General features: G+C 29.2%; 1 protein-coding gene across 2 annotated transcripts in view; it reads right to left on the bottom strand.

Annotated features, from left to right (window-relative positions):
• The window catches only part of pard3ba (par-3 family cell polarity regulator beta a), a 193638-nt gene that overhangs the window by 21617 nt on the left and 145334 nt on the right, over positions 1-26687 (bottom strand). The window contains exons 19-22 of one of the 2 annotated variants that reach the window (XM_051111003.1): positions 22456-22497; positions 22096-22188; positions 21659-21922; positions 9760-9868 (exon numbers count right to left, since the gene is read on the bottom strand). In XM_051111003.1, the coding sequence (XP_050966960.1) occupies positions 9760-9868; positions 21659-21922; positions 22096-22188; positions 22456-22497 (508 nt within the window). The remainder of the gene's footprint in view (positions 1-9759; positions 9869-21658; positions 21923-22095; positions 22189-22455; positions 22498-26687) is intronic. The other variant, XM_051111009.1, reaches the window with a different exon arrangement.

Genomic DNA, 26687 nt, shown 5'->3' with positions numbered 1-26687 from the left:
TCTTTTTCAACACCACGGCTATAAAAGCAAGTAAAACAGCCTGGCACTTCATTAAAAAATAAGACATGCACTTCATTAGAGCACAGATTCTCAAATACAAAAAACTAAAGCTTCTTCCTCCTGCTTGTTGCATCCTGAATTTGAATTGCATTGTGGATTGCAAACTGGATGCAGAAATTGCAATTTGAAAATAAATTAAATTAAAACTTGAAATAAGAGTATTTCTTAACTAGTTTAAAACATTTAAAGACTTTAAGTCTAAGATTTAGTCCTTAAAAACAGACAGATCTATTTAAAATGTTACCAAGAAGATTTTAATGTATTTTTTTGATTTATAATTAATAGATTAACTTTCATTTTATTGATTCAAATTCAATTTCATCTTAAAAGATAATTTAAAGAAATTAATTTTATTGCAGTTAGTGCTGTTTTTAACCAAGTTTAAAAGTTCAAACAAGTTTTAAAAGTCTTAAAGTTTTATAGTCCTTACAGAGAGAAAGACCAGTTTGAAGACATTTTTACTTAAATGCATGTATTTGTGATCCCGGACCAAAAAAAACAGTCATAAGGGTTAATTTTTCAAAATCGACATGCATACATAATCTGAAAACTGAAATAAATACACTTTCTATTGATGTATGGTTTGTTAGGATATGACAATATTTGGCTGAGATGCAACTATTTGAAAATTTGCAAAAAAAAACAAAAAATCTAAATATTAAGAAAATTGCCTTTAAAGTTGTCCAAATTAAGTTCTTAGCAATGCATATTACTACTCAGAAATTAAGTTTTGATATATTTACGGTAGGAAATGTACAAAATATCTTCATGGAACATGATCTTTACTTAATATCCTAATGATTTTGGCATAAAAGAAAAATCAATAATTTTGACCCATACAATGTATTTTTGGCTATTGCTACAAATGTACCTGTGAGACTTATGACTGGTTTTGTGGTCCAGGGTCACATTCGTCTTTATATTTAATAAATTAAATTTCAATACACGTTAAACAAATTGATAGAAAAAAGATCACTTCATTTCCCACAACGCCATTACCTACTTCATTTTTCCAAACTGCATATAATTCCTGTAACTCTACTTCAATTTCCCATGCTTAAAAACAAGTTCTCAAAACATACTGTGAAGCTGAATTAAGGTTGCAGGTTTTCACGGCCCCTGCTTTAGAAATAGTTTATTTGAACAAATCATCTAATCAGCACAATATCTTGGTTTAGTTTGATTTAGGTAGGATTCATTCAGTTGGCAAGGCTTTGGTTCACATCATTCTTTAAAGACACTGCAAATTAGACGGGTTACATTTGTCAAAGTTTCCACAAAGCCGTCACCACACTCCAACGCTAAAACAAACACGTCTTAAACATGCTCACTTGTTGATTCTCTCCCTAGAGTCTCCATGGTGGTGGAGTGTGTGGTATTCTGATCTTTGATGCAGTGCTGTCATGGCCCAATGCCCTCTAACGTGCCCTGAGAAGCCATGACCATGCCGCCCAGACGGCCCAGGCTTGTTAGCAGCAGATGGTGGAACCATTTTGAGAGGGTAATTTAGACACAAGGCTGTAGGAGGCTGGTCATGACCTCCTCGTGTATGGAGTAAATTGTGACCCACTGTATGTATGACACACAGTACACGTGAGATTTTACCAGAAAATGACACAAATACATTGGGCATTTTGGTCATTTCGTCAACATCTACACTTTCTTTGATTGTAACATTGAAACTTTAATAGTTCCATTTGAACAAATATATTGAGAGATTCAATTAATCTGTTCCTGAATTAATCCATATTTTATAATGAATCATTGAAGTGATTCATTAAATTAGTTCCTGAGTGCGTTAGGTGAGTGATTCAATGACTCACTCACAAAAAAACATTACTTGCTTCATTCCTGAATGATTCAATGTTTTTGAGCAAATCTTTTGGGTGATTCATTAAAATAGTTTCTGAGTGAGTTTTAGTGTTTTAGAATAAATCAGGTGAGTGACTCAATGACTACTTGTAAAAACATCACTTGCTTTATTCCTGAATGACTGTTGAGTGATTCAGTGAATTAGCTCCTGAGTGAGTCACTGTTTTAGAATGAATCAGGTAAGTGCTTCAATTAATTTATGATTCATTCCATCACTTGCTTCATTCCTGACTGATTCAAAGCATTTAAGCAAATCTGTTGAGTGATTCAATAAATTTGTTCTTGAATGATTTCGTATTTTAGAATAAATCAGGTGAGTGATTCAATAAATTCGTTTCTGAGTAAGATTCAATGTGATTCAATGACACACTCAAAAAAAACATCACTTGCTTCATTCCTGAATGACTCAGTGTTTTTGAGCAAATCTGTTGAAAGATTCAATAAATCCATTCCTGAATGAATCCATATTTTAGAATGAATCGGTGGAGCTCAATAAATTAGTTTCTGAGTGAGTTAGGTGAGTGATTCAATGACTCACTTATAAAAACATCACTTACTTACTTCCTGAATGACTCAGGATTTTTAAACAAATCTGTTGAGTGATTCAGTGACACATTCTTAAAGACTTGTTTCATTCCTGAATGATTCAGTGTATTTAAACAAATCTGTTGAGAGATTCAATGAATCCGTTCCTAAATTAATCTGTATTATAGAACGAACCAGTGGAGTGATTTATTACATTAGTTCCTGAGTGAGTTAGGTGAGTGATTCAATGACTCACTCATAAAAACATCACTTCCTTCATTCCTGAATTATGCAGGGTATCTGAACAAATCTGTTGAGAGATTTAATAAATTAGCTCCTGAGTGAGTTAGGTGAGTGATTCAAGGACTCACTCAGAAAAGCATCACTTGCTTCATTCCTGAATGACTAAAGATTTTTAAACAAATCTGTTGAGTGATTCAGTGACTCACTCTTAAAGACTTGTTTAATTCCTGGCTGATTCAGTGTATTTGAACAAATTGGCTGAATGAATGATTCATGAGTCACTTGTCAACACCTACAGGTGTAACAATGTAAACTGTTAATGTCTAACTGTATAAAAAGAAAATGTCAAAACTGTATTAAAAGCTTTTTATGAATCACAGATACCGTTTACTCCTAAATTGCCATAACCCGCCACCAAAGTGCAAAACATTTTTAAGTCCCAATAAAGAATCAGCAACACTGTTATTATTCTGTCCTTGCTCATTTCTCCCCTGAGGTCCCTCGATGGCTCTCTCCCACCGCTCTTTCCTTTTGTTTTAGTGGCTTCATTCAGATTCCCAACCACCGTTTCCTGCTCTCAAACAAAGGCTACGGCTCTGTAATATGAGTCGGTCTTCCTGCAAAACTTGTGTTTGACCTCCCAAAGAAGGTGTGACCTGCTTGCTAGAGCAAAGATGAGTCAAGGCCTGTTGTTCCCTGTCCATCCCTGCCTTTCTTGTTTTCCTTCACTCTTAATCTGTCTCCGCGAGCTCACGTTGATATGTTTTGACATGCCAGGCACCTGGTTTAAGGATTTGGGATTATTTGTGCGTTCTGCGGAGAGCCACCTAGTCGCTGTCACTCAATCTTTTTACACTTGGCCGTCACGGCTGCCCATCAAGCGGGCGCGTGCGTTTGGAGATGCAGATGCTGGCTTAATTAGACCTGACAGGGCCAGGATGCTCGTCTCAAGCTGTTCTGTTGCGAGGAAGAGAGGATAACAATCAGACTGACAACCGTCTTAATTTTCCATCTTCTCGCTCTCTCCTTCTGTCTCTTTTCTTTCGTTCTCTGCATCTGTCCTGTTTCCTCTCTGTCACTGCAAGCTGCTTTCACTCTGGATCGGCTGTGGGTGGTATTACGGGTGGTTTTAAGGATTTTCTAGGTGGCTTCTTAGACGTTTGATGGTGGTAATTGGTGGTTGGCAATAGTGGCCAAAGTACCAGTGATGCTTGCACTAATAATGAATTAATAATATTCCTGGCATTGGTCAAAAATGCTCTACTGGTTCAGCCATACTTGTGCGAGCATGAGATCATAGATGAGTTCTGCAGCACAGACACACACACACACATACGCAGACAGACTCAAGGTCTGTGAAAACCGGTCTGTAATCCAATTAAATTCTTCTGTTGTTAATGAATCATACCCCGCAGTCCCTGCTGTGTTTGCGTGTGTGTGTATCCGTGTGTGTGCGGATCTACGCCACATGCTAGTCCTTATGTTGGCCTGAACGTCCTTCTCCATTTCTTCTGTTATTCTGACAGCAACCATTCGTCTTTCTTCTATTCACTTCACATATTCATTCATCTATTTCTGAGTAAACCGCCACTTCTCAATGGAGAAATGACTTTATGTATTGCACAAACATTTTTAAACCCTTATATTATAGATGCTCTTCTACAGTCACCATTAAAAGCAGCTCCAAGATCAATCACGGCATTACAAATGCAAAAAAGTATGAGAAAATTGACAGAGATAAATGAACTAGACTGGGTTTTTAATTTCAATTGTCCCTTTGCAAACAGCTTGATTGACAGGTGATCTGACCAATCACAACGCAGAACCCACCATTCTGTTCGACAAACAAATCAGACAGGAGAGTTTAACTTCAGTGGACTAAAACTTGAAAAATTGTCTTTTTGCGGTTGAAATAAAATATGTTCTGATGTTCATTAATGCTTTTTGTGCTCTAAGAAAAGAAAAGACAATCGGTTCACATGTCGATTGATCTAATAAAGTAATGCACTCATCTGTCACGACACATTAAAGAGCCACAAAACTGTATTTAATGTTTGAATTTTTTAAAAAAATTACAAAATTTTAAAGCTGAGACCTTGTCTCATTCTTTGTTCTGTGATGTATTTTTCACTGCGTGAGAACATGATGTGTAGTCTAAGAGTGACTTCTGCAAAGGGTCAATTCATTAAAGCATCGCAAATGACAATAAAAAACAATGGTTCAATAGAAAACTAAAAAGTTATAGTCAAGGATTATAATTGTAATTATAAATGTAGGGTTTGGTAAGATTTTTTATTTTTTTTTTTTTAATGTTTTGAAAGACTCATAAACCAAGGCTGCATTTATTTGATGGAAAAAATAAATATTACAATTTAAAATTAAAAACTATTTTACATTATTATTATACATCATTAAATATTATTACATTTTAAAATAATTAATATTAATTAATTAAAATAATGTTTTCTGTTGTCTTTACTGTCACTTTTAATTAATTTCACTTTTAATTATTATTATTATTATTAACTTTTTTTTTGTTACTTTTTACAAAAATAAAATCTTCCTGATTTCAGACTTTTGAACAGTAGTTTATTTTAAATGTAGGTAGTTAATTTGAATTCGAAAAATTTAAATAATAAAAATTAAAAATATGCACATAAGTTTAAAAGTGTATCAAGACTGTTGATCACAACATTTGCAATGCTTCATGGAAGTGAATGATTTTCTATGAAAAAAAAAAGAAATGTTATTTTTTTGACCGTTGAGCAAAGTAAATAGGTCTTATTAGACTCTAATGAAATATGTTTAATGGTAACCATAAATATAGTTTAAATTGGTCTGAATAAGAATAGCTTTACCTGGTGTAGAATTATTCATAAGAATTTGTAATAAGTTATTTAAGCCTAATTTTATAACTGAAGTTCAAAAGGAATGCAATTATCTACTAGTAAAAGTATTTAACTAGTTATTCATTACAGCATTAATCAGAACACAGCTGTGATGTCTATATGCTTCAGTGCATCAAAAAATGCATGCACTAAATTGCAAAACCAACATCAACATCAAGTTGCATCCTATAACCATTTAACAAAATTCAAGCAAAATTATTTCATGCAACGAAGATCAGACACTGAATACGTCACTTTCCTTCCGGCACCAGAGCTTCTATTTTCTCACTCAGTCATTCCTGGAAAGTCTCAATGAAGTTGGCTTTTCTAGCAGATGTGTGTAATCATATAAACTATAATTGTAAACTTTGCTGAGCCCTGGACACAACCTTCAATCTCTGGAAAATGAAGTGCTGGACATCTGGGTGGACGCGAGCGTTGCTCCGGGCGCCGAAATGACAGAGTTCAGGGATCCGATAAGTGCTCCTGAAAAAAGCCTCGGTTCCAATTTAGATTGCGTTTTTGTCTTAAAGTGGCCCAGAAGAGAACGGCTGACTGTCACCGTTGCCATTTTCGAACCTTGTGATTTCTAGGAGGGATTTGAGCGAAATTGTACAATTTTCTTGTTTCGCTGGTTGTGTCTTGCTTTCCACCCTTTTCCTCCTACTGTTTCAGCAGGTTTTTATCCATATTTTCTAGCTGTCTTTCATGCATAATAAATCTAATGTCTCACACAGTCTTGTTTTCATAACATCATGTTGGATGCCCCATTTGTCATTTATTATTTTATTTTTAAGTTGCCAAAAGAGCACAAAACTGTTAAATGTAGCAAGCAGAGCAAGTGTTCTCAATATCATTTTAACACAAAAAGGCATAGTTCAGCCAAAAATGATTTTTGTCATCATTTACACTGCCGCTCCAAACCTGTATGACTTTTTCTTCTGCGAAATACAAAAGAAGATATTTTGAAAGACACTGGGGGTCTAAACTATATTGGACCCCATTTACTTTCATTGGATGGACAAAAAAAAAAACAAAAAAAACAGACAAACAAACAAAACAGTATTGTTATTATTAACTAAAACTATTAAAAATAACTGAAATAAAGATAAAATAAAAAATAAATATTAGATGAAAAATTTTAAATGACTTATTACAGTTCCAAGACAACTTTCATTTAAGTACTTAAATTATTAAAACTAAGACTGAAATAAAAATAAATGGATATATGAAAATATAAAAAAAGAATATCAAAAGAATGTAACAAAACAGTAAAAATTAATAAAAATAAAGAGAAAATAAAAAGATTGATAAATACTATAATGATATATAAATAACATTAAAATAAAACTGTTCTGGAGTGACATGAGGGTGAATGATGACAATTTTACATTAGGGTAAACTATTCCTTTTAAGAGAATAGTTAAATACACTTTAACGATTCCTTTAAATAAGATTTCCATGATTGATTTTTTAAAAATAGGCATGCATTTGTCTACTGTTTTGGTTTCATTACTCTAGTTAAATTAACTCTAGAGAATATTAAAATATCTATAGCTATTGCTGTGGAAAGATCCATAATCTTTGCAGCCTGTTATATATTTATGACTGGAAAGAGAGCGCTAATGAAACTCTCATCCCAGAGCATCATCAGCATGACTGACAGAATCCCATAATGCAGTGGGAGGAGGCCACCAAACGAGACAAACGCACGTATCAGACGGCGAGATGCGCATATCTTGCTTTCTTAATGATCCAAAGAGTTATTTATTAATACTATTTTAGTTATTTATTAAGCGAGACGTGTCTGGTGCTGGGAGTTTCTGCTGATAAACAGCCCACAGTTTGCACATTAAGACCAAGAAGATACTAAGACGTGCTGTTGTCATACGGATGAAAAAACCTGAAGGGAAGTTAGGAGGATTGCTGCAGCTGAATTTGCATTTGTGCCCGGCGGTGCGGCGTGTAGGTGCAGGATGTCGAGGGACGGGTCAGATCACTTAAAGCTCTGGGCGACGCAGACACACACACACACACACACCCACGCAAACTACTACCTAGAGAACACATGCTAACTAGACAACATCAGCATCCAAAAATACATCTGGGTTCATGCAGAGCATACCGCGAATATCGCAAACCTTCAATTTCACAGCAAAACTACTCCAAAAAAAGACACAAAGGGGTTGAAAAAGAAAGGTGGGGATGTATGGAAAGTAGTGGTTGTGATATAGTTTGCAGGGCAGATCAGAAGAGAAACTGACATGATTAAAGGCTGAAAGACCAAATCATAGTTCAGCTTGAAGTTGAAGGAATTCACAGATGCAAAGTATTTCATTTGAACACAATAAAGTCTTTTGAAAAGTGGCATTTAAAGTACAAAACTGAGCTTAAAATACTTAAAAAAATAAATTTTCTGACAAAGATTGAAGTGAAAGAAATGAAAGAAGGATCATAATCTTTATAATAAGATTATGATAATAATACAGGATTTGCAGCCCTGTTACTAAATATATATGTGACCCTGGACCACAAAACCAGTCTTAAGTCGCTGGGGTTTATTTATAGCAATAGCCAAAAATACATTGTATGGGTCAAAATGATTGATTTTTCTTTTATGCCAAAAATCATTAGGAAATTAAGTAAAAATCATGTTCCATGAAGATATTTTGTAAATTAATTTTGTAAATTTGATTATTAATATGCATTATTAAGAACTTCATTTGGACAATTTTAAAGGCGATTTTCTCAATATTTTGATTTTTTTGCACCCTCGGATTCCTAACAAACAATACATCAATGGAAAGCATATTTATTTAGCTTTTAGATTATGTATAAATCTCAATTTCGAAAAATAGACCCTTATGACATTATGACAGTGTAGACCCTCATACATTTATAAAAATTTAAAGAAAAATGTAAATACTGAGAAATGCAATTAATCACAATTAATGGCATTCAATCATCCTAAATTGATTAATTGCTATTAATTGCAACCAAAATAAAGGTGTGTTTACATAATATATGTGTGTGTACTGTGTATTTTTATATATTAATATACACACATACATGTATATAATTAAGAAACATTTCTTTAGTTTTTTAACTTTAAAAGGGACGATGCACATTAATTAACATAAGTAATCAAGTCTACTATGTAAATGTGCCAGATTTAGCCATTTAGGCTAATTTTGTAATAGATTTTTATATATAATAGCCTAAAAATCATGTATATATATATATAGGAGTTCAGATGCAAAACCAGCTAAAAGCCATCTCGGTTAAAAATTAGATAATGATACTGAGTATCATTATGATTATATCATATATATATATATATATATATATATATATATATATATATATATATATATATATATATATATATATATATATATATATATATATATATATATATATATATGTATATATATACGCACACACACACACACATATATATATATATATATATATATATACACACAAACACACATACATACATGCATACACAAACAAACACACACACACACACACACATTACTTGAATATATACATGTTTTTACATACACTTATACATACACACAGTACACATACACATATATTACGTAAACAGAAACTATTATTTTGGATTCAATTAATCGTGATTAATTGATTTGACAGCACTAAAAATATTAGTTTGATTTTATAATAATTTCAGTAATAGGGTTGAATGCTTGAGCTTAAGAAATGTAGCTATAATAAATAAATAAACAAACAAATAAATAAATAAATCTTGATGTAAAAAGGGTGCAAATAATGTCACTTCCTGTATGTGGAAATTCCATTTTGTAAGAAAAGAAAATCCTGTGGTAGCTCACAAAATATGACATTAGGTTTGCGGTATTAAAGACAAAAAAAAAAAATCCATAATTATAATGATCACACTATAATAATTATTCCAGTAGACAGGAAACGGTGCTGTGCAATGAACAGATCCCTGCTGAGTCTAAGCAGATGAACAGATTAGTCTGAGTACTTTAGATCTGGCCCGAAACACACCACGAGATGAACCCCGATAATCTGAGCTTTGAATCAGTGCCTGAGAAAGCAGCCAGACCTCAGTCTGTCACTTCCTGTCTGACAGCAGAGAAAGAAAGGGGGAGAAAGAGAAAGAAAGCACACAGGCACTCACTCGTGAAGGGTCGTACTCCGGTCGTCTTCGGGCGGTCAGATCATCGTAGGATGGAGCCGGTCTCACCTGCTGAAGCTGATTTCTGATTTGCTGCAATCGGTCTTCATTACTGCAACATGCAGATGGAGAAACAATACAGATGAGAGACGCACTCCATTCAAACACTCACCGATCTGGGGTAATAATGATCTTACAGTAATTATAACCAGGGTTATTATACAGTAGTCAACATTTGAAGTGGATCAAAACCTTTCAAAGTTGTCCTAAAACCAAACCAATACCCATTCTTGTCTTATGACAACTTTGATTACTTGTTTTGATCTACTTCAAATGTTGACTACTGTAGTTAACTAAAACTAAAATCATTATCATCAAAAAAAAAAAAAAAAAAAAAACAATAATAAAACTGAAATGAAATAAAATAAAATGAATAAATAAATAAAATAAAATATGAAGAAATTCTACTTATTCAGCTTCATTCAGCAACATTTCTCATTTTTATTTAATTTAACGTACTAAAATGACTAAAACTGACAAAAAAAAACAATAAAAATGACAAATATATTTAAGAAAACAAAAAAAACTCAACAATTGCTAAAACTACTACAGTTAAAATGCAAATGAAAAATAAGAAAATTCAAAATATATTTATATTATAATACTAACATTAAAATTTATAGTATTAATACATGTATAAATATTAATATAGAAATTTTATTAAAAAAATCATATTATTATTAATAAAAAATTCAAAGAAAAATTATTCTAATACAAAAAATGACTGAAACTGACATAAAAACAAAAACAACAGACATATTTAAAAAAACACTAATAAAACGACAAAAAACTCAACATAATTGCTAAAACTTTAACTATATTTAACATGCAAATGAAAAATATACAAATTAAAAAATAAAAATAAAAATGTAAAATATATTTAGAATATGATAATACTAAAATATTATAGTATTAATACATTTATTCTACAAGAAACAATTACGCTAACACCAAAAATGACTAAAACTGACATAAAAACAACAGACATATTTAAAAACAAAAACACTAATAAAATGACAAAAACTCACAATAATTGCTAAAACTTTAACTGGAGTTAACATGCAAATGAAAAATATACAAATAAAAAATCCAAAATATATGTATAATATTACAATGTTAATATTAAAATATTATAATACTAATAAATGAATAAATATTAATATAAAAATGTTATGAAAATAATAATATTATTAAATTATTCTAATACCCAGTTATTAGATAAGGATATAAAACTGCAATCCCTATAAAATAAGTCCATCAGAAAAAAATGTAAACAAACTGAATAAAAAGGGAAATTTAGTGGCAAGTATAAGTGACTACAGCAAAACCAGTAATCATTTATGCTACAGTAAATCTGCCTTATCCTACCGTTTAAAAAGTGTTTGAGTTGAGGCTGAAGTTAATATGCAATTCTGTTTGTCAGATTTCCAAATCAAATGCAGCTAAAATAAACTGCACTTGATGTAAAATTCAGCGCATTAAATTATCCATCTGTAAGCTCCATAAACATACGTAACCTAAGGGCATGTATTGATTCAGAGCAGAACTAGCATTATAAAATTAACATTTAAACCACTTCAACTTTTACTTCAACTGAATAGTACAACGCCACTTAACCATACAGAAAATACAAAAGAAAAATTTGATCTCCACAGAATACAACAGTAACACAAACTAAGAAACTTAATGCATTTTATTATTTTATTTTAATTGCATTATGTATAATTAAAAATTAATGTTTAATTGAAAATTATTAAATAAAAATTTAATTCAATTATTAATAATACTTAAAATCAAAATAACTAAATATGCAATAAAATAAATGAATTTTATTATTTACTTTTAACTGCATATTTAATTTTATGATGTATTATTAAAAATTTATAATTAAAAATGAATAATACAAATAATTATTAAAATGAAATTTAATTTTCAATTAAATGAAAATATTTTTAAAATAATAATTACAATTAAAATAACTAAATATGCAAGAAAATAAATGAATGTTATTATTTTATTTTAATTGCATATATAACTGTATGTAGAATTAAAAATCTTATTTAATTGAAATTAATTAAAAATAATTACAATTGCTAAACTCAATTTATTAAAATAATTTTTAATAATAACTAAAATTAAAATAACTAAATATGCAATTAAATAAATTAACTATTATCTAATTATATTATGTATAATTCAAAATTATTTTTTAATTCAAAATTACAATATTAAAATAATGAACATTAATTTTCAATTCATGTTTTAATAATAATTAAAATTACAGTAATTAATTACATATTTTAATGACATATTTACTTATAACTTGATATGCATTTAAAAATAATACACAATTTATTGTATTGCATATTTATTAAATATTCAATTAAATTAATTTTATTAGTCAAAATAAATAATAAACAAACAAGCAAAGCTGACTTTGTTGCTACAAAGCTGTACCAAAAGAACATTATATTGATCTTACGAAGGTATAACTTTCTAGAAACTTCCTCCACAGATGTTGGCAACTCCAAAATAATTGAAAATACTAGAGGCAGCAATCTATGGCACTCCAGCAGCTGGTGGAGGACAAGCGGAGCAGGAACAGCATCCATTATCTAATCCCACAGAACGCAATTAGAGCTGCCATTTTGATTGAGAGTCCACATGACCCTCTGAATGAGAAACACTATCAATGTTTAATTAGCTCCCGTCGAGCATGTATGCATCATATTCATATTAGTTACAGGACTGGAGCCGACCTGAACTGCTTTAGAGGGACTGGCTGAAGAAACACAGGGAAACACAATACAGCGCACAAACGCTGCAGAAAACGCAGCACATTTACGTGGTTAAACACACACATACACACACAAATGAGAGAGCGGCTGAGGAGCGGCTGTCATCGCCAGTTCACTTAGTGTATTATGATAGCGGGTAAAGCCGGAGATATTACCTTTCCCTCTTTGAGACAGAGAATTAGACAAACAAAGCAATCTGAGATCATCATCACAGACCGTGGCTGTTTCCTGCTGTGATTTACCCGTTTATGTTACATCTGAGTAAAGCTAATTAGCGCTCGTGTTGAGCAACAGAACGCAGCGCTAACTGAGCGTGTGTGAGCTCTAGTCGTGAATGAAAGTGATTTTTGCCTTCCCATTTTGTCCAAATCATTCACCAGTTTTCTTGCCTTCTTTTCACCAAATTTTATTTTATTTTATTTTATTTTAACATATGCGAGTGGCTGAATGTTGATTTTCTTGTTCTGCAACAGGATCCATATTAGAAATCTAAAAAAATATTATTTCAATTAATATATGAAATATTCTGCGGCAATCATTTTTTATTTTATTTTATTTTATTTTATTTTATTTTATTTTATTTTATTTTATTTTATTTTATTTTATTTTATTTTATTTTATTTTATTTTATTTTATTTTATTTTATTTTATTTTATTTTATTTTAACATACGTGAGTGCCTGAATGTTGATTTTCTTGTTCTGCAACAGGATCCATATTAGAAATATAAAAAAATATTATTTCAATTAATATATGAAATATTCTGCGGCAATCATTTTATATTTTACTTTATTTTTTATATTTATTTTATTTTATTTTATTTTATTTTATTTTATTTTTTTATTTTACTTTATTTTACTTTATTTTACTTTATTTTATTTTAACATATGTGAGTGCCTGAATATTGATTTTCTTGTTCTGCAACAGGATCCATATTGGAAATATAAAAAAAAAAAATATTTCAATTAATATATGAAATATTCTGCGGCGATCATTTTATATTTTACTTTATTTTTAATATTTTTATTTTATTTTATTTTATTTTATTTTATTTTATTTTATTTTATTTTATTTTATTTTATTTTATTTTATTTTAACATATGTGAGTGCCTGAATGTTGATTTTCTTGTTCTGCAACAGGATCCATATCACAAATATAATAAAATATTATTTCAATTAATATATGAAATATTCTGTGACAATTATTTTATATTTTATTTTTTTATATATTTAATTAAATTTTAAATTACATTTTTATATTTAAAATATGAATATGTTACATATATTATAAAATGTATTTAAAATATTTATTTTTAAAAAATATAAAAAATATAATAAAAATGCTTCCAAATGATATATGAAATCTTCTGCCTTGATAATCTGTTCTTTTATTTAATAGTTGTTGATTTTTTTAAATATTGTTCAGATATCAAACAATTCATTCAAACATTTTTGGAGAAAATAGGGGAAAAAAAATATGTAGCATGACAGTTTTGATGGCACAAACTTAAATATTAATTTAAATGTTACCTTAATAATTAATTTAATTAAATATATTTATTTAAAATCATTTATAATTACATTATAATTACATATTAATATAATTAAATTTAATGCACATTTAGTTATAAATACATGTGCAATTAATGAATTAATAATTAAATACATTAATTGACATTTATTACGATTAAATATGCAAAAAGTTAAAAGTTATAATAAAACATATTCTTGACCCAAAATCTGGGTAAGCCACATCTGAAGCTGTTGTAAAACAAAATAATACAATTTATGTTGGATGCAGCAGCAATAGTTTTGTTGGAACAAACTGGAAATTATTTATATTTTATACTTAATTTATACTTTTATACTTTTTTTTTATTTTTGATCCAAATTCTGATTAGATAAGACATGTTTTCATGTCACAGTAATATATAATATATTAAATAAATATTAAATATTCTTTTTTTTTTTATTTTGTTTTAACATGTTAATTTGCCAAACTGCTTAGCAATTGTAAACTGTTTACTGAACATTTACGTCATTTATGTATGTTTTATAAAACAAATATACACAAACAGAAATATTTCTAGCCTCTCTGACTACGAATGCTGGACTTGGATCAGTTTTGACTAACTAATGAATATGATAATGCAGATGGGAAAATTAATGCACAGTCTGACGGTGAAGCTGTCAACACAAGCGGCCAAATAATCCATGAATGAATAGATATTGACACACAGGTAATGCTAGAAAATGTGACGCACTTCCCTCCGCTTCCCGTTCGTTTCATCTCTATACCTCTATCTTATTTCTGCAGGACGTGCTGTATAATGAGATCTGACAATAGGCTGCCATCTTTTCCAGCTGGACGCCACCACACAGGCCTGTAATCAGAAATGACACCCTTTTCTAAACACACCTGCCATTGAGGTCTTAATGAATATGTCCGCTGTTCAATTACGCAGTCTTGCTCTGTCTTGATAGGGCTGTCAGGGATGCGTGTGGCCACAAGATCACCACAGAAAACGCTCATGGAAATGAGATACATGGAAATAGCGTTTGATTCATTCCTTTGATTGATTGGATAAACATCTTGAATATTGTTAACATACTGACAAACTTTAGTTTTCCCCTTACATTTTTAACAGGTGGCCTAAAACACCTGTTATCACAGTTACTGTTACTACTACAAATTGCAGTACTTTATTATTTGGAATAGGGGTCGACAGATACGTGTTTTTCAGGCCTGATTCCGATACTGATTATTACAGATCATGCAGACTGATGACCGATATTCTGAACCGATATAAATGTAAACGAATGTCAAAATAAAGAATAACAAGGGCTCTGACAAAAACTCTCTTTATTGCTGTTAAATAATTGACCGATACTGATAAATGTAAAAATGCTTAATATCTGTGCCGATAATCGGCCAGGCCGATAATTGGTTGACCCCTAATTTGTAATACAACTACAACTACTACTAATTATTATTGTTGTTTTTTTTAATAATAATAATAATAATAATAATAATAATAATAATAATAATAATAATAATAATTATTATTATTATTATTATTATTATCATTATTATTAATAATAAATAAATCATATTACCACCCCCACTACTACTATTATTATTACTATATTTTTAAACTACATTTTCATCAGGAACTATTATTACTATTATTATTATTATTATTATTATTATTATTATTATTGTCAAAATAAAATAAAATAAGGCTGTAATCATAAATAGAAAATAATACATATCATATAATCCATATTTGTCCATCTCTATTTTCCATGTATTATTATTATTTCATTTTAATTAAATGTACACCAGAAACAAAACAAAACAAAACAAAACAAAACAAAATAAAATAAAATAAAATAAAATAAAATAAAATAAAATAAAATAAAATAAAATAAAATAAAATAAAATAAAATAAAATAATGACCCGATACCAATAACCATAATAATGCTTATTATTGGTGCCGATAATCGACCAGGCCGATAATTGGTCGACCTCAATTTGGAATACTACTACAACTACAACTAAGAATGATTATTTTGTTATAATAATAATAATAATAATAATAATAATAATAATAATAATAATAATAATAATAATAATAATAATATTATTATTATTATTATTATTATTATTATTATCATTATTATTAATAATAAATAAATCATATTACCACCCCCACTACTACTATTATTATTACTATATTTTTAAACTACATTTTCATCAGGAACTATTATTACTATTATTATTATTATTATTATTATTATTATTATTGTCAAAATAAAATAAAATAAGGCTGTAATCATAAATAGAAAATAATACATATCATATAATCCATATTTGTCCATCTCTATTTTCCATGTATTATTATTATTTCATTTTAATTAAATGTACACCAGAAACAAAACAAAACAAAACAAAACAAAACAAAACAAAACAAAACAAAACAAAATAAAATAAAATAAAATAAAATAAAATAAAATAAAATAAAATAATGACCCGATACCAATAACCATAATAATGCTTATTATTGGTGCCGATAATCGACCAGGCCGATAATTGGTCGACCTCAATTTGGAATACTACTACAACTACAACTAAGAATGATTATTTTGTAATAATAATAATAATAATAATAATAATAATAATTATTATTATTATTATTATTATTATTATTAGTCATATTACCACCACCACTGCTATTATTATTACTATATTTTTAAACTACATTTTCATCAGGAACTATTATTTTTAAAATTATTATTACTATTATTATTATTTTACTACTACTACTACTATACTACTACTACTATTATTAAAAAAAAAGTACATTTTCTTCATGAACTTCATATAATCACAGCAAATGACTAATAAAATAATTAAAAAAAAATTTAAAATATATATTTTTTTAGTGTTAAAATATATAATATAGAATATAGAAAATAAAGCATACCTGTATCTTTTGACATACAATAATTTTATATCTGTCGTGGCAAGTATTACAACAAAAAACAAAAAAAATAAATAAATAAATAAAACCTGTATTTTTTTTTAGATGCAAACATATATATCATCAATATATAATATTATATACATCATAAATAGAAAATAATACATATCTGTATCTTTTTTTTAATCCATATTTGTCCATCTCTATTTTCCGTGTATTATTATTACTTTATTTTAATTAAATATACATCAGAAATATATAAAAAATAACTATTTTCAGAATATTCCTTATTTTATTGCATAAATTAAATTTAGTTCAGCAAATAAAATAAAATAAAATAAAATAAATGTGCTTGAAGGAGATCCTGTAATCATTTATAATTTTCCATGTAGGAATTATGGTGATGTTAAATGTTAAATGCTAAAGTTAGACAGTATTCGAACCCTTTTTTGTGAGGGTTACGCCTTACTTCCTAAGCACTCACTTCTTGGGAAGATGTAGATGCACAAGTAAAATGGCTACGTATCCATCTTAACAGTGTTTACTGCTCCAACGTGATGGAGAACACGCAGAAGTGGAGGAAAGGCGTTAAGAAACAGCAGTTTCTTCAAAGAATTAGAGTTGGCCACAGTACACGGCTGGTGGGCCATTAGTTCGATTAAGCCCATTCCTCAGCGCTGGACGCTGTCCAAATATCTGGAGCCGTGTCCAGCTTTGTTGGCCGCCACCGACTCTGTGTCAGCATTTTTGCTGAAAAATGGCCGTGCGGCGCTCAAACTCTCCTAAACAAGGAAAGCGAGGCTCTATTTTCCATGTTTGATCAGCACTAACATTTATTAGTCACATTTATTATGCACAAAATGCCAGCAAGAACAAAGGGCTGTTAGGAGCAGTCAGGCGACACGCGCGCGAGAGAATGGTAATTAAGGACCCTGCTAAAGTAGATGAGACATCAGCACTTGGAGAAAGCGAGACAGTGAGATGAGGAGGGGGGCTTCACGGATCTGTCTGGCTGTTACTTTGTGGTTAATTGACCGTCTCTTTCCCGCTATCTTTCTCTCTTATTTGCTCTCTGACATGAAAATCAAGACTGGTGCGCACACACACACACATACTCGAGCCGTGTTTTTCATTCTCAGGTCCACTTCAGACAAGACATTTCTCAGACTACACTAGTGTACTTGAGTGAGTCCTTCATGTCAGACATTCACTGAGTTTTTAATGGATATTGTGACCAAACACCCTACAATAATTGCTTATCAAACAAAATCTAAATTTTGTCATTATTTATTCACCCTCAATACTTAAACTAAACTACATTACAATGAAATAAAGGTAATAGTACATTCATGTTTTTTTCAAATACATAATAATAATAATAATAATAATAATAATAATAATATTAATATATTTTAAGGGCATTCCAATTAGAAAGCAATGCACCTAAATAACTAAAATAAAATCAAATAAAATACAAATAATAGTACTGTAGTAGACTTCGGTTATGAAAATAAGTTTTTTCAAATAAATACATTTTATTAATAATAATAATAATAATAATAATAATAATAATAATAATAATATTATTATTATTAAAAATACTGTAGTACATTTTAGTTACGAAAATACTTTTTTTTTTCAAATAAATACATTTTAATAATAATAATAATAATAATAACAGTACTAATAATAATAATGGTCTATTTAATTACTATTATTATTATTCAATATTTTAAGTACTTCTTCATTAAAAAGCTATGCACCAAAAATAAAAATAAATAAATAAATAGATTAAATAAATCAAATAAATTTCAAAAATTAAGTTTAACAAATAATGAAAAATGAAATAATTACATTTTCCAATCTCAAAAGTTCTGCAGATGTCCAAAAATAAATATAAAACAAATAATTATTTTTAGAACATTCCATATTTTATTGCATAAATTAAATTCAGTTCAGCAAACAATAAAATAAACTACAAAATAATAATAATAAAATAAAATAAAACAAAATAATAAAATAAAATTAAAATTAAATTAAATTAAATTAAAAAATTCCAATGTCATAAGATTATGCAGGGATCCATAAACAAATATAAAAAATAACTATTTTCAGAATATTCCTTATTTTGTTGCATAAATTAAATTTAGCTCAGCAAATAAAATAAAATAAAATAAAATAAAATAAAATAAAATTTTAGGAACCTGTTTTATTCCCAAATAAATAAATAAATAAAATATTTTTTCATCAGAAAGCTATGGAACTATAAATAAAAAATAGTTTGACTGACATCCTGTAATATGTATGATTTCCAGCGGTACTAATACTTGTAGGAACTATGGTTTTATGTTGAAAACCATGATTTACCATGCAATTTATGGCTCATAAAAGTCATTTGATCAAAATTAAACATCACAAAAACCATTCAGTTTATGCTACAGTATTCAGAAAAAAAAGAAAGAAAGAAAAGGAAAAGTTTTAAATAAAAAGTTATTTGAATCATTTACCATGGTACAGTGGCGCTACTGTAGTAGCTATAGTATCATGTCCAAAACTTTGGTTACCACTGTATATTTTTGTACAGAACAAACAGGAAATGTAACAGGCATCCGAACGTATTTCTCTGAGCGAGTGTGTGTGTGTGATAGGATTACAGCTCTTGTGAGCTCGGTGGACAGCACAGCACACGGAAGATAATCTTGTGCGAATCGATGGTAGGACGAGAGCAAGAATGAACACGGTCCCCACGGACACTGCAACACTCATGCATAATTACCGCCAGACAACAAATCAATGCTCTCGGTCGTTGAGACCACTCAACCCGGACTAAAAACTCACCAGTGAGACGTACATTCCCTCTGTATATACAGACTGTACAGCTGCACAGTAAATCACAAATGACTTCACAGACCCGTCTGTCAATATTTCAGCTTGATTCCACTAAAAGGCCAAAGCGTTCGTTACCGACGTGCCTGGATTTTCGGCATGTCGCATGTAGAGTGCCACAGCCAAATGTTGTCTGCTTTTGATATCAGCTTCAACAAGTACTAGAACATCAGTCAGAGTCTGAGTTGGTCTGAATAATAACAATAACGATATTGAACATTACGCACAATACATAATACGTATAATATATAAATAATATAAATAATATTAATATAAAAATGTATGATGATAATAATAATAAACTAAAGTATATTACAATAAATAGTGTTCATAATATGAATTATGAATATTTTAAAAAACAATGTAAATATATTCAACATTTATTATAATAATAATACTAATAATAATAATAATAATAATAATAATAATTATTATTATTATTATTATTATTTATTATTATTATTATTATTATCATGTGTTTTACTCTTGTAGTTTAACAACTGTCCAATTATTATTGTGTCAAAAAGAGTTTATAAGGCAAAAAAGAAAAATTGATCTGCTACTAGTTATTGGATACCTAATTGGTAATGGTGGCAAAAATAGAGTTTGTCAATAATAATAATAATAATAATAATAATAATAAAAACAATATTAATAATAATACTTATTATTATTATAATATACAATAATAATTATTATTATTTTATATAAAATTATAAATAAATATATTGATAATAATAATAATAATAATAATAATATATAATCTATATTAAAATTTGATTTTTTTTTATAATAATAATAATAATAATAATAATAATAACAAACAATATTATTATTATTATTTAAGTACATTTTCAGCAGCAAGCTACGCACCTATAAATAAAATTAAAGAAAAAAATAGCAACAGTCTGCTGGCCAATAATAATGATAATAATAAAAAATAAAAATAAAATATATATATATATATATATATATATGCCTAATAAAAGTCACAATACCACACATAATATGTATTATGAATATTTAATAATATTTATTAATAATAATAATCATAATAATAATATTTTTATAGACAATTTTAAGTAAATATTTTGATAATAATAACAATAAACATTATTTTTATTATTTAATTTATTTTTTTTAGTACATTTTAGTCAGCAAGTTATGCACCAATAAATAAAATAAAATAAAATAAAATAAAATAAAATAAAATAAAATAAAATAAAATAAAATAAAATAAAATAAAATAAAATAATATTTTTACATTTTCAGTGGGAACCTATGTTTTTTTTTTTTTTTTTTTTTTTTTTTTTAAGTAATACTGCTACTAATAATAATAAATACATAATAATAATAAAATAAAATAAATAAAATAAAATGATGTTTGATATCTGTAATAATTTATGATTTACAGTAGTAACAATATTTGTAGGAACTAAGATGTTATGGCTCATAAAAGTAATTTGATCAAAAATACCATGAAAACACCATGAAAATCATTTAGTTTATGAGAGAAAAAAAAAGAAAGAAAGATAAAGATACAACACATAATAATAATGATAATAATAATAAAGCAATTTAAAAAATGGTTCTGGTACTAGTTATTGGACACTTAAATAGCTACTGGTCAGTGGTTACAAGAAAAAAAAATTGCACAGAAAAATTAGTTCTTACCTGTCAGTCTTTGGAGGGGCGGTTCTTTGCTTGTTCACTTTTGCATAAAGCCCCTCTAGCGCATCCTCATTGGGCGGCACCCTGTTGGGGGCGGGGACTGTAGGCTGAGAGTAGTTATGGGTGGGAGTTCCAGGTGGATGGGGAGATTGACTGGAGGCAGGGGGCTCTCTGAAATTGCTGATGCGAGCGTAGTTTGGATCCAGATCGTCGTCTTCGACGTCCGGGAAGACGGCACGTTCAGGAGCAGGGCTGCTCCTTTCACTCCTATGGAATTAAAAACACGTTCTTCAAGATATCTTGGATGAATAAAGACATTGATAATCATCAAGAGTTCACAACTCGTTTGATCATTTCAACAGCTCTAGCTTGGTAAATTAGCATATTCTTCTATATAATTGAACTTTGTGGATTAAATATTACATAAGTGGTAAACATACTTTGACAGAAACATCTCAGGTTCACTCTTGTCCACCTCCTCTTCACTCAAAGCTCCCAGTTCCTTAGCCTTGGCTTTGTTTTTTCTCCCAAACCTGGAAGAGGGTTTGGAGAAAGCGAGGAGAGAGAGAAAGAAAGAAGAGGATGTGTTATGTTTTCATAATTGGTGACTCAACAGTTTCTCTGCACTTCCAAGTACCAAAGCAGAATTTGCTCTAGAAACTCTAATGATTGGTTCCCCATGTACCAGCCTGCAAACACACACACACACACACACACACATAAAACCAAGCAGTATCAGTGTCCAATGCCCTGCAGTGATTTTTCTAGCCCATCTCCACGCCAAACCTTCAGAAACTCACATATTCTTCTGCACTGATCTGAGGTCAGGCGGGGTCTCCATGCTGACAGGCAGATAAAGACAGAAGAGGAAAAGGTTATATCAAGAATAAAGCTAATAATGAGAGAGAGTGGGTGAGACGATCACATGATCTCAAGACAGTGAGGTCGTAATGAAACGTCAGTGTCAGTCGTGAAAAGAAGCAGCTTCTGGTTCACTACATAGGTGATCAACGTGAAACTACGTTAAAATCCAAACAATCAAAAGATATATAACCAAACAAGAGTGATAATCCAGTGAATGTCCAAGCATTCACTGATGGATGTGATGGGTGAATCTCACAATAAAAAAGAAAAAGAAAAAACATTTTATATTTTATTTTAGGAACATTACTTTACAATATGACCTTTTTTTCATGCTATTTAAGCGCATTTCCCCCCCTCCATTTCTAATTAAAAATAAAAGAACATTTCCAGTCCTGCAGGGTCCATAAACAGATTATTTTCAGAATACTGTATATTTATTTGCATAAATTAAATTCAGTTCAACAAATAATACCATGATGCAAAATAAAATAAAATGCAATAAAAAAAATTAAAAATTCTAGTCCTGCAGGGGTCCATAAATAGATTTATAAAAAAAATAATTATTTTCTGAATATTCTGTTTTTTATAGCATAAATTAAATTCAGTTAAAAAAAAATAATAACATGATGCAAATTTAAATAAAATAAAATAAAATAGAATTTCTAGTCCTGCAGGGGTCTGTATAAGCAGATGTATAAAACATATTATTATGTTCTGAATATTCTAGATTTTATTGCATAAATATAATTTTAATAATAAAAAAAAAATAAAAAAATAAATTTAATAAAAAAAAATTAACAAATAAAACCATGATGCAAACTTACATAAAATAAAATAATAACATAATAAAATTAAATTAAATTAAATAAAAAATAAAATAAAAATCCTGCAGGGGTCCATAAACATAACACAAATAATTGCACAAATTAAATTCAGTTCAACAAATACCATGAAGCTAATTAACAACTGTATTTTACCAATAGTATCTAAATTATATTATTAATAACATAATTAATATATTAAAAAATAATAATATAATGGAATTATAAAATTAAAATAATAACAATAAGATCAAATAAAATAAAATAATAAGTATTTATGTTAATATTTAATATTGTGTAATGCAAATATTATAATATAGAATCATTAATTATAAATATTCTAAATAGAAATATTATTATTTTGCATTATAGTAATGACAAGTAAATGCTGTCACATTATTAAAGGTGACTAGAATAATTGGGAAAGGGGGAAATTTGTTTAATCAATTTGTTTAATTGTCATGTCACAAAGCAAAAAAATCTTAATGCTCCTAAAACAGGCTTATTTTTATTATGAAAATGTACTTTTTTTCTTTTCATGTGAATAGTGACCTGAACACTTCTTGACCTTTTTCATGAGATTCACCCTGATAAACACACACTTGAAAAACAACGTCAACGGCGCGACGTCTATTATCAACGGATAATTCAATTACATTTTTCTACAAATGCACACTCTAGTGAGGAATATTCACAAACCTCAGCTCCCAAGATTCATACATTTCTTTTTAATTTGACACAGATATCGCTCGAAGCTTCAGTTTACTGACATGACGTACATGCGTGTTTGCTCAAGATAAGCCGTGACTGCATGATCCAAACACTGGCCCACGAGCGATTCAAGGGTCCGGCTGGATCCAGCATCCTCTCGCCGCATCTCCTGTGCGTTATGCCTCAATAGTACTCCATTTCCCAGCCCCACACACGCACTAATGACTGTATTTATCTCATTAGGCTGGAGCGATCTAATACCGGCAGCTGGCATGCTAGCTCTGCCTTGCCCTTAAGCACTCTCATTAAAACCAGAGGGAGTCGTGGCCTGAATATCAATGTGCCGCAGTCCTGCTCAATCCGTGCGAGCGCCGCGCCGGTCATCACGCAACACGAAGCTCACACAACTCTCCTTGATGATTGGCCACTCTACATTTTTCACTGTGGACGTAATACAGCACAGAGTGATCTGATCCTGCTTAAAACCTGCTTGAGCATGCTAACTACAGTTTCCACAACTGCTATTGTAAAAGCATAATAAATAACATGGAATTGTCTTAAAATAGCATAAGGAATTCTAAATTCTTCTAAAATTTTCTAGATAATATTCAGTAGATAATACCAAGTTCAAATACAGCAATGTTGTAATGCTAACTGTAGTAGCGATTGCCATAAGGGGAAGTACAGGTTAGCAATGACACCTTCAAGTGAACCTAGTAAGGTCTAATTTAAGATTTAAGTCTGAACACAAGTCTGAAACGATGGAAGACCATTTCCACCACATGTCCATGTCATAATTAGGAGATAAAAAAATCAAAATCATTACTAAATCATAATGATAAGATACAAGGTTGAAATTGACATACAAAGTCATATATATATAAGATAAAACCTTGACATTTATAAAAACAAGAAGTCAAAATTGTGAAATACCACCTCATAATTGTAAGTCCAAATTATTAGATACCAAGTCAAAATTGTGAGATAAAAACTTGACATTGACATAAGTCACTTACGAAATCAAGAAGTAGTCAAGATTATGAACAAGAAGTCGAAATTATGAGATACCAAGTCATAATTATGAGATAAATCAAGATTATAAAATACCATGACACATTTATATGCTGGAAAGTCAAAATGTGTACATACTAAATCAAAATTATGAGATTAAAAGTTTACTTAAGAAATTTACATGCCAAGTCATAATTTATAAAAGTCACAATTACGAATTATGACGTTACATGTAAAATAAATATTTTTATATTTATTTTATACGTCATAAATATGAGATAAAACGCTACAATTACGAAATTAAAATTAAAATCGACAGTCATAATTAACAAAAAATGTCATAATTATGAGATAAAAGTTGACAATGACATAATTCACTTTTCAGAAGTCAAGACTGTGAAACCAGTAAGTCAAAATTATTAGATACTAAGTCATAATTATGAGATAAAAACTTGACATTGAGTCAAGTCGCTTATGAAATTATAAAAACAGGAAAGCAAAATTATGAGATGCTAAGTCATAAATCAAAACTAAGAATTACCATGACATAGTTATAAGACTAAAAATTTGAATGTACTAAATAATAATTATGATATTAAAAGTTGAAATTCTCACAAAAAGTCATAATTTTGACATACAAATTGCTGAAATCGAAGTCAATTATGACTATGTACATAATTAAGTCAAAAATATAAAAATACATGTACATTATGAGATAAAAAGTCAAAATTACGAAATTAAACGTTAAATTTGGCACTCATAATTCACAAAAAAATCATAATTATGAGATAAAAACTTGATACTGACATAAGTCACTTGTAAAATAGTCATAATTATGACAAGAAGTCAAAACGATGAAATACCATGTTACAATTATAAGGCAAAATTATGAGATACTAAGTCATAATTATGAGAGAAGTCAAAATTATGACATACCATGACATAGGTATGAGACAAAAAAAAGTGTACATACTAAATCATAATTGAAATGATGAAATTCAACAACTCATACATTATAACCAAGTCATAATTTTGACAATTTCTGTTTGTACAAATCAACTATGAAATAAAAAGTCATAATTATCACAAGAAGTCAAAATTATTCAAATGCATGTGATAATTATGAAACATGTACAATTCTGAGATTAAAAGTTCATATTGACAGCAATTCAAAGCTCTGATAGAACATTTCCACTTTTATCTCATGATTTTGACTTTTTATATTATGTGATATATGTTATGACTGACATTTTTAGCTGTCACAAGTGCATCATTTTTACACAAACTACAGGATTGCTTATGCATGGTATCGAAAATAATGCTTAAAAAAAACTAAAATGCTAAAATGCTGCACTGAAATTAAAAATAACTTTAACATAATCATTCCTTGCCATCTTTCATGTGGACATTCCCCATTTCAACCTGCATAACCTAAATCTAAATGCCATATATTGAACTGTGGAGGCTACTTTACATGTCATATCTGACGGTTCTCAACCATAAAAAGCAGCAAATAGGACCATCCTTCATGCTGACAGTTAAGAGTCTGGTTAAGCGAGACTAAGGACTAGCTAAGTACTAGGTTTCCCAACACAAGTTTGTAATTCGGCCCATGTGTCCTGGAA

Source organism: Labeo rohita, chromosome 1 (genome assembly GCF_022985175.1).
Source record: "Labeo rohita strain BAU-BD-2019 chromosome 1, IGBB_LRoh.1.0, whole genome shotgun sequence".
In the NCBI taxonomy this organism is placed as follows: Eukaryota; Metazoa; Chordata; class Actinopteri; order Cypriniformes; family Cyprinidae; genus Labeo; species Labeo rohita.
The sequence above is the reverse complement of the archived record's forward strand: the minus strand, read 5'-3'. Positions and strand labels throughout refer to the sequence as shown.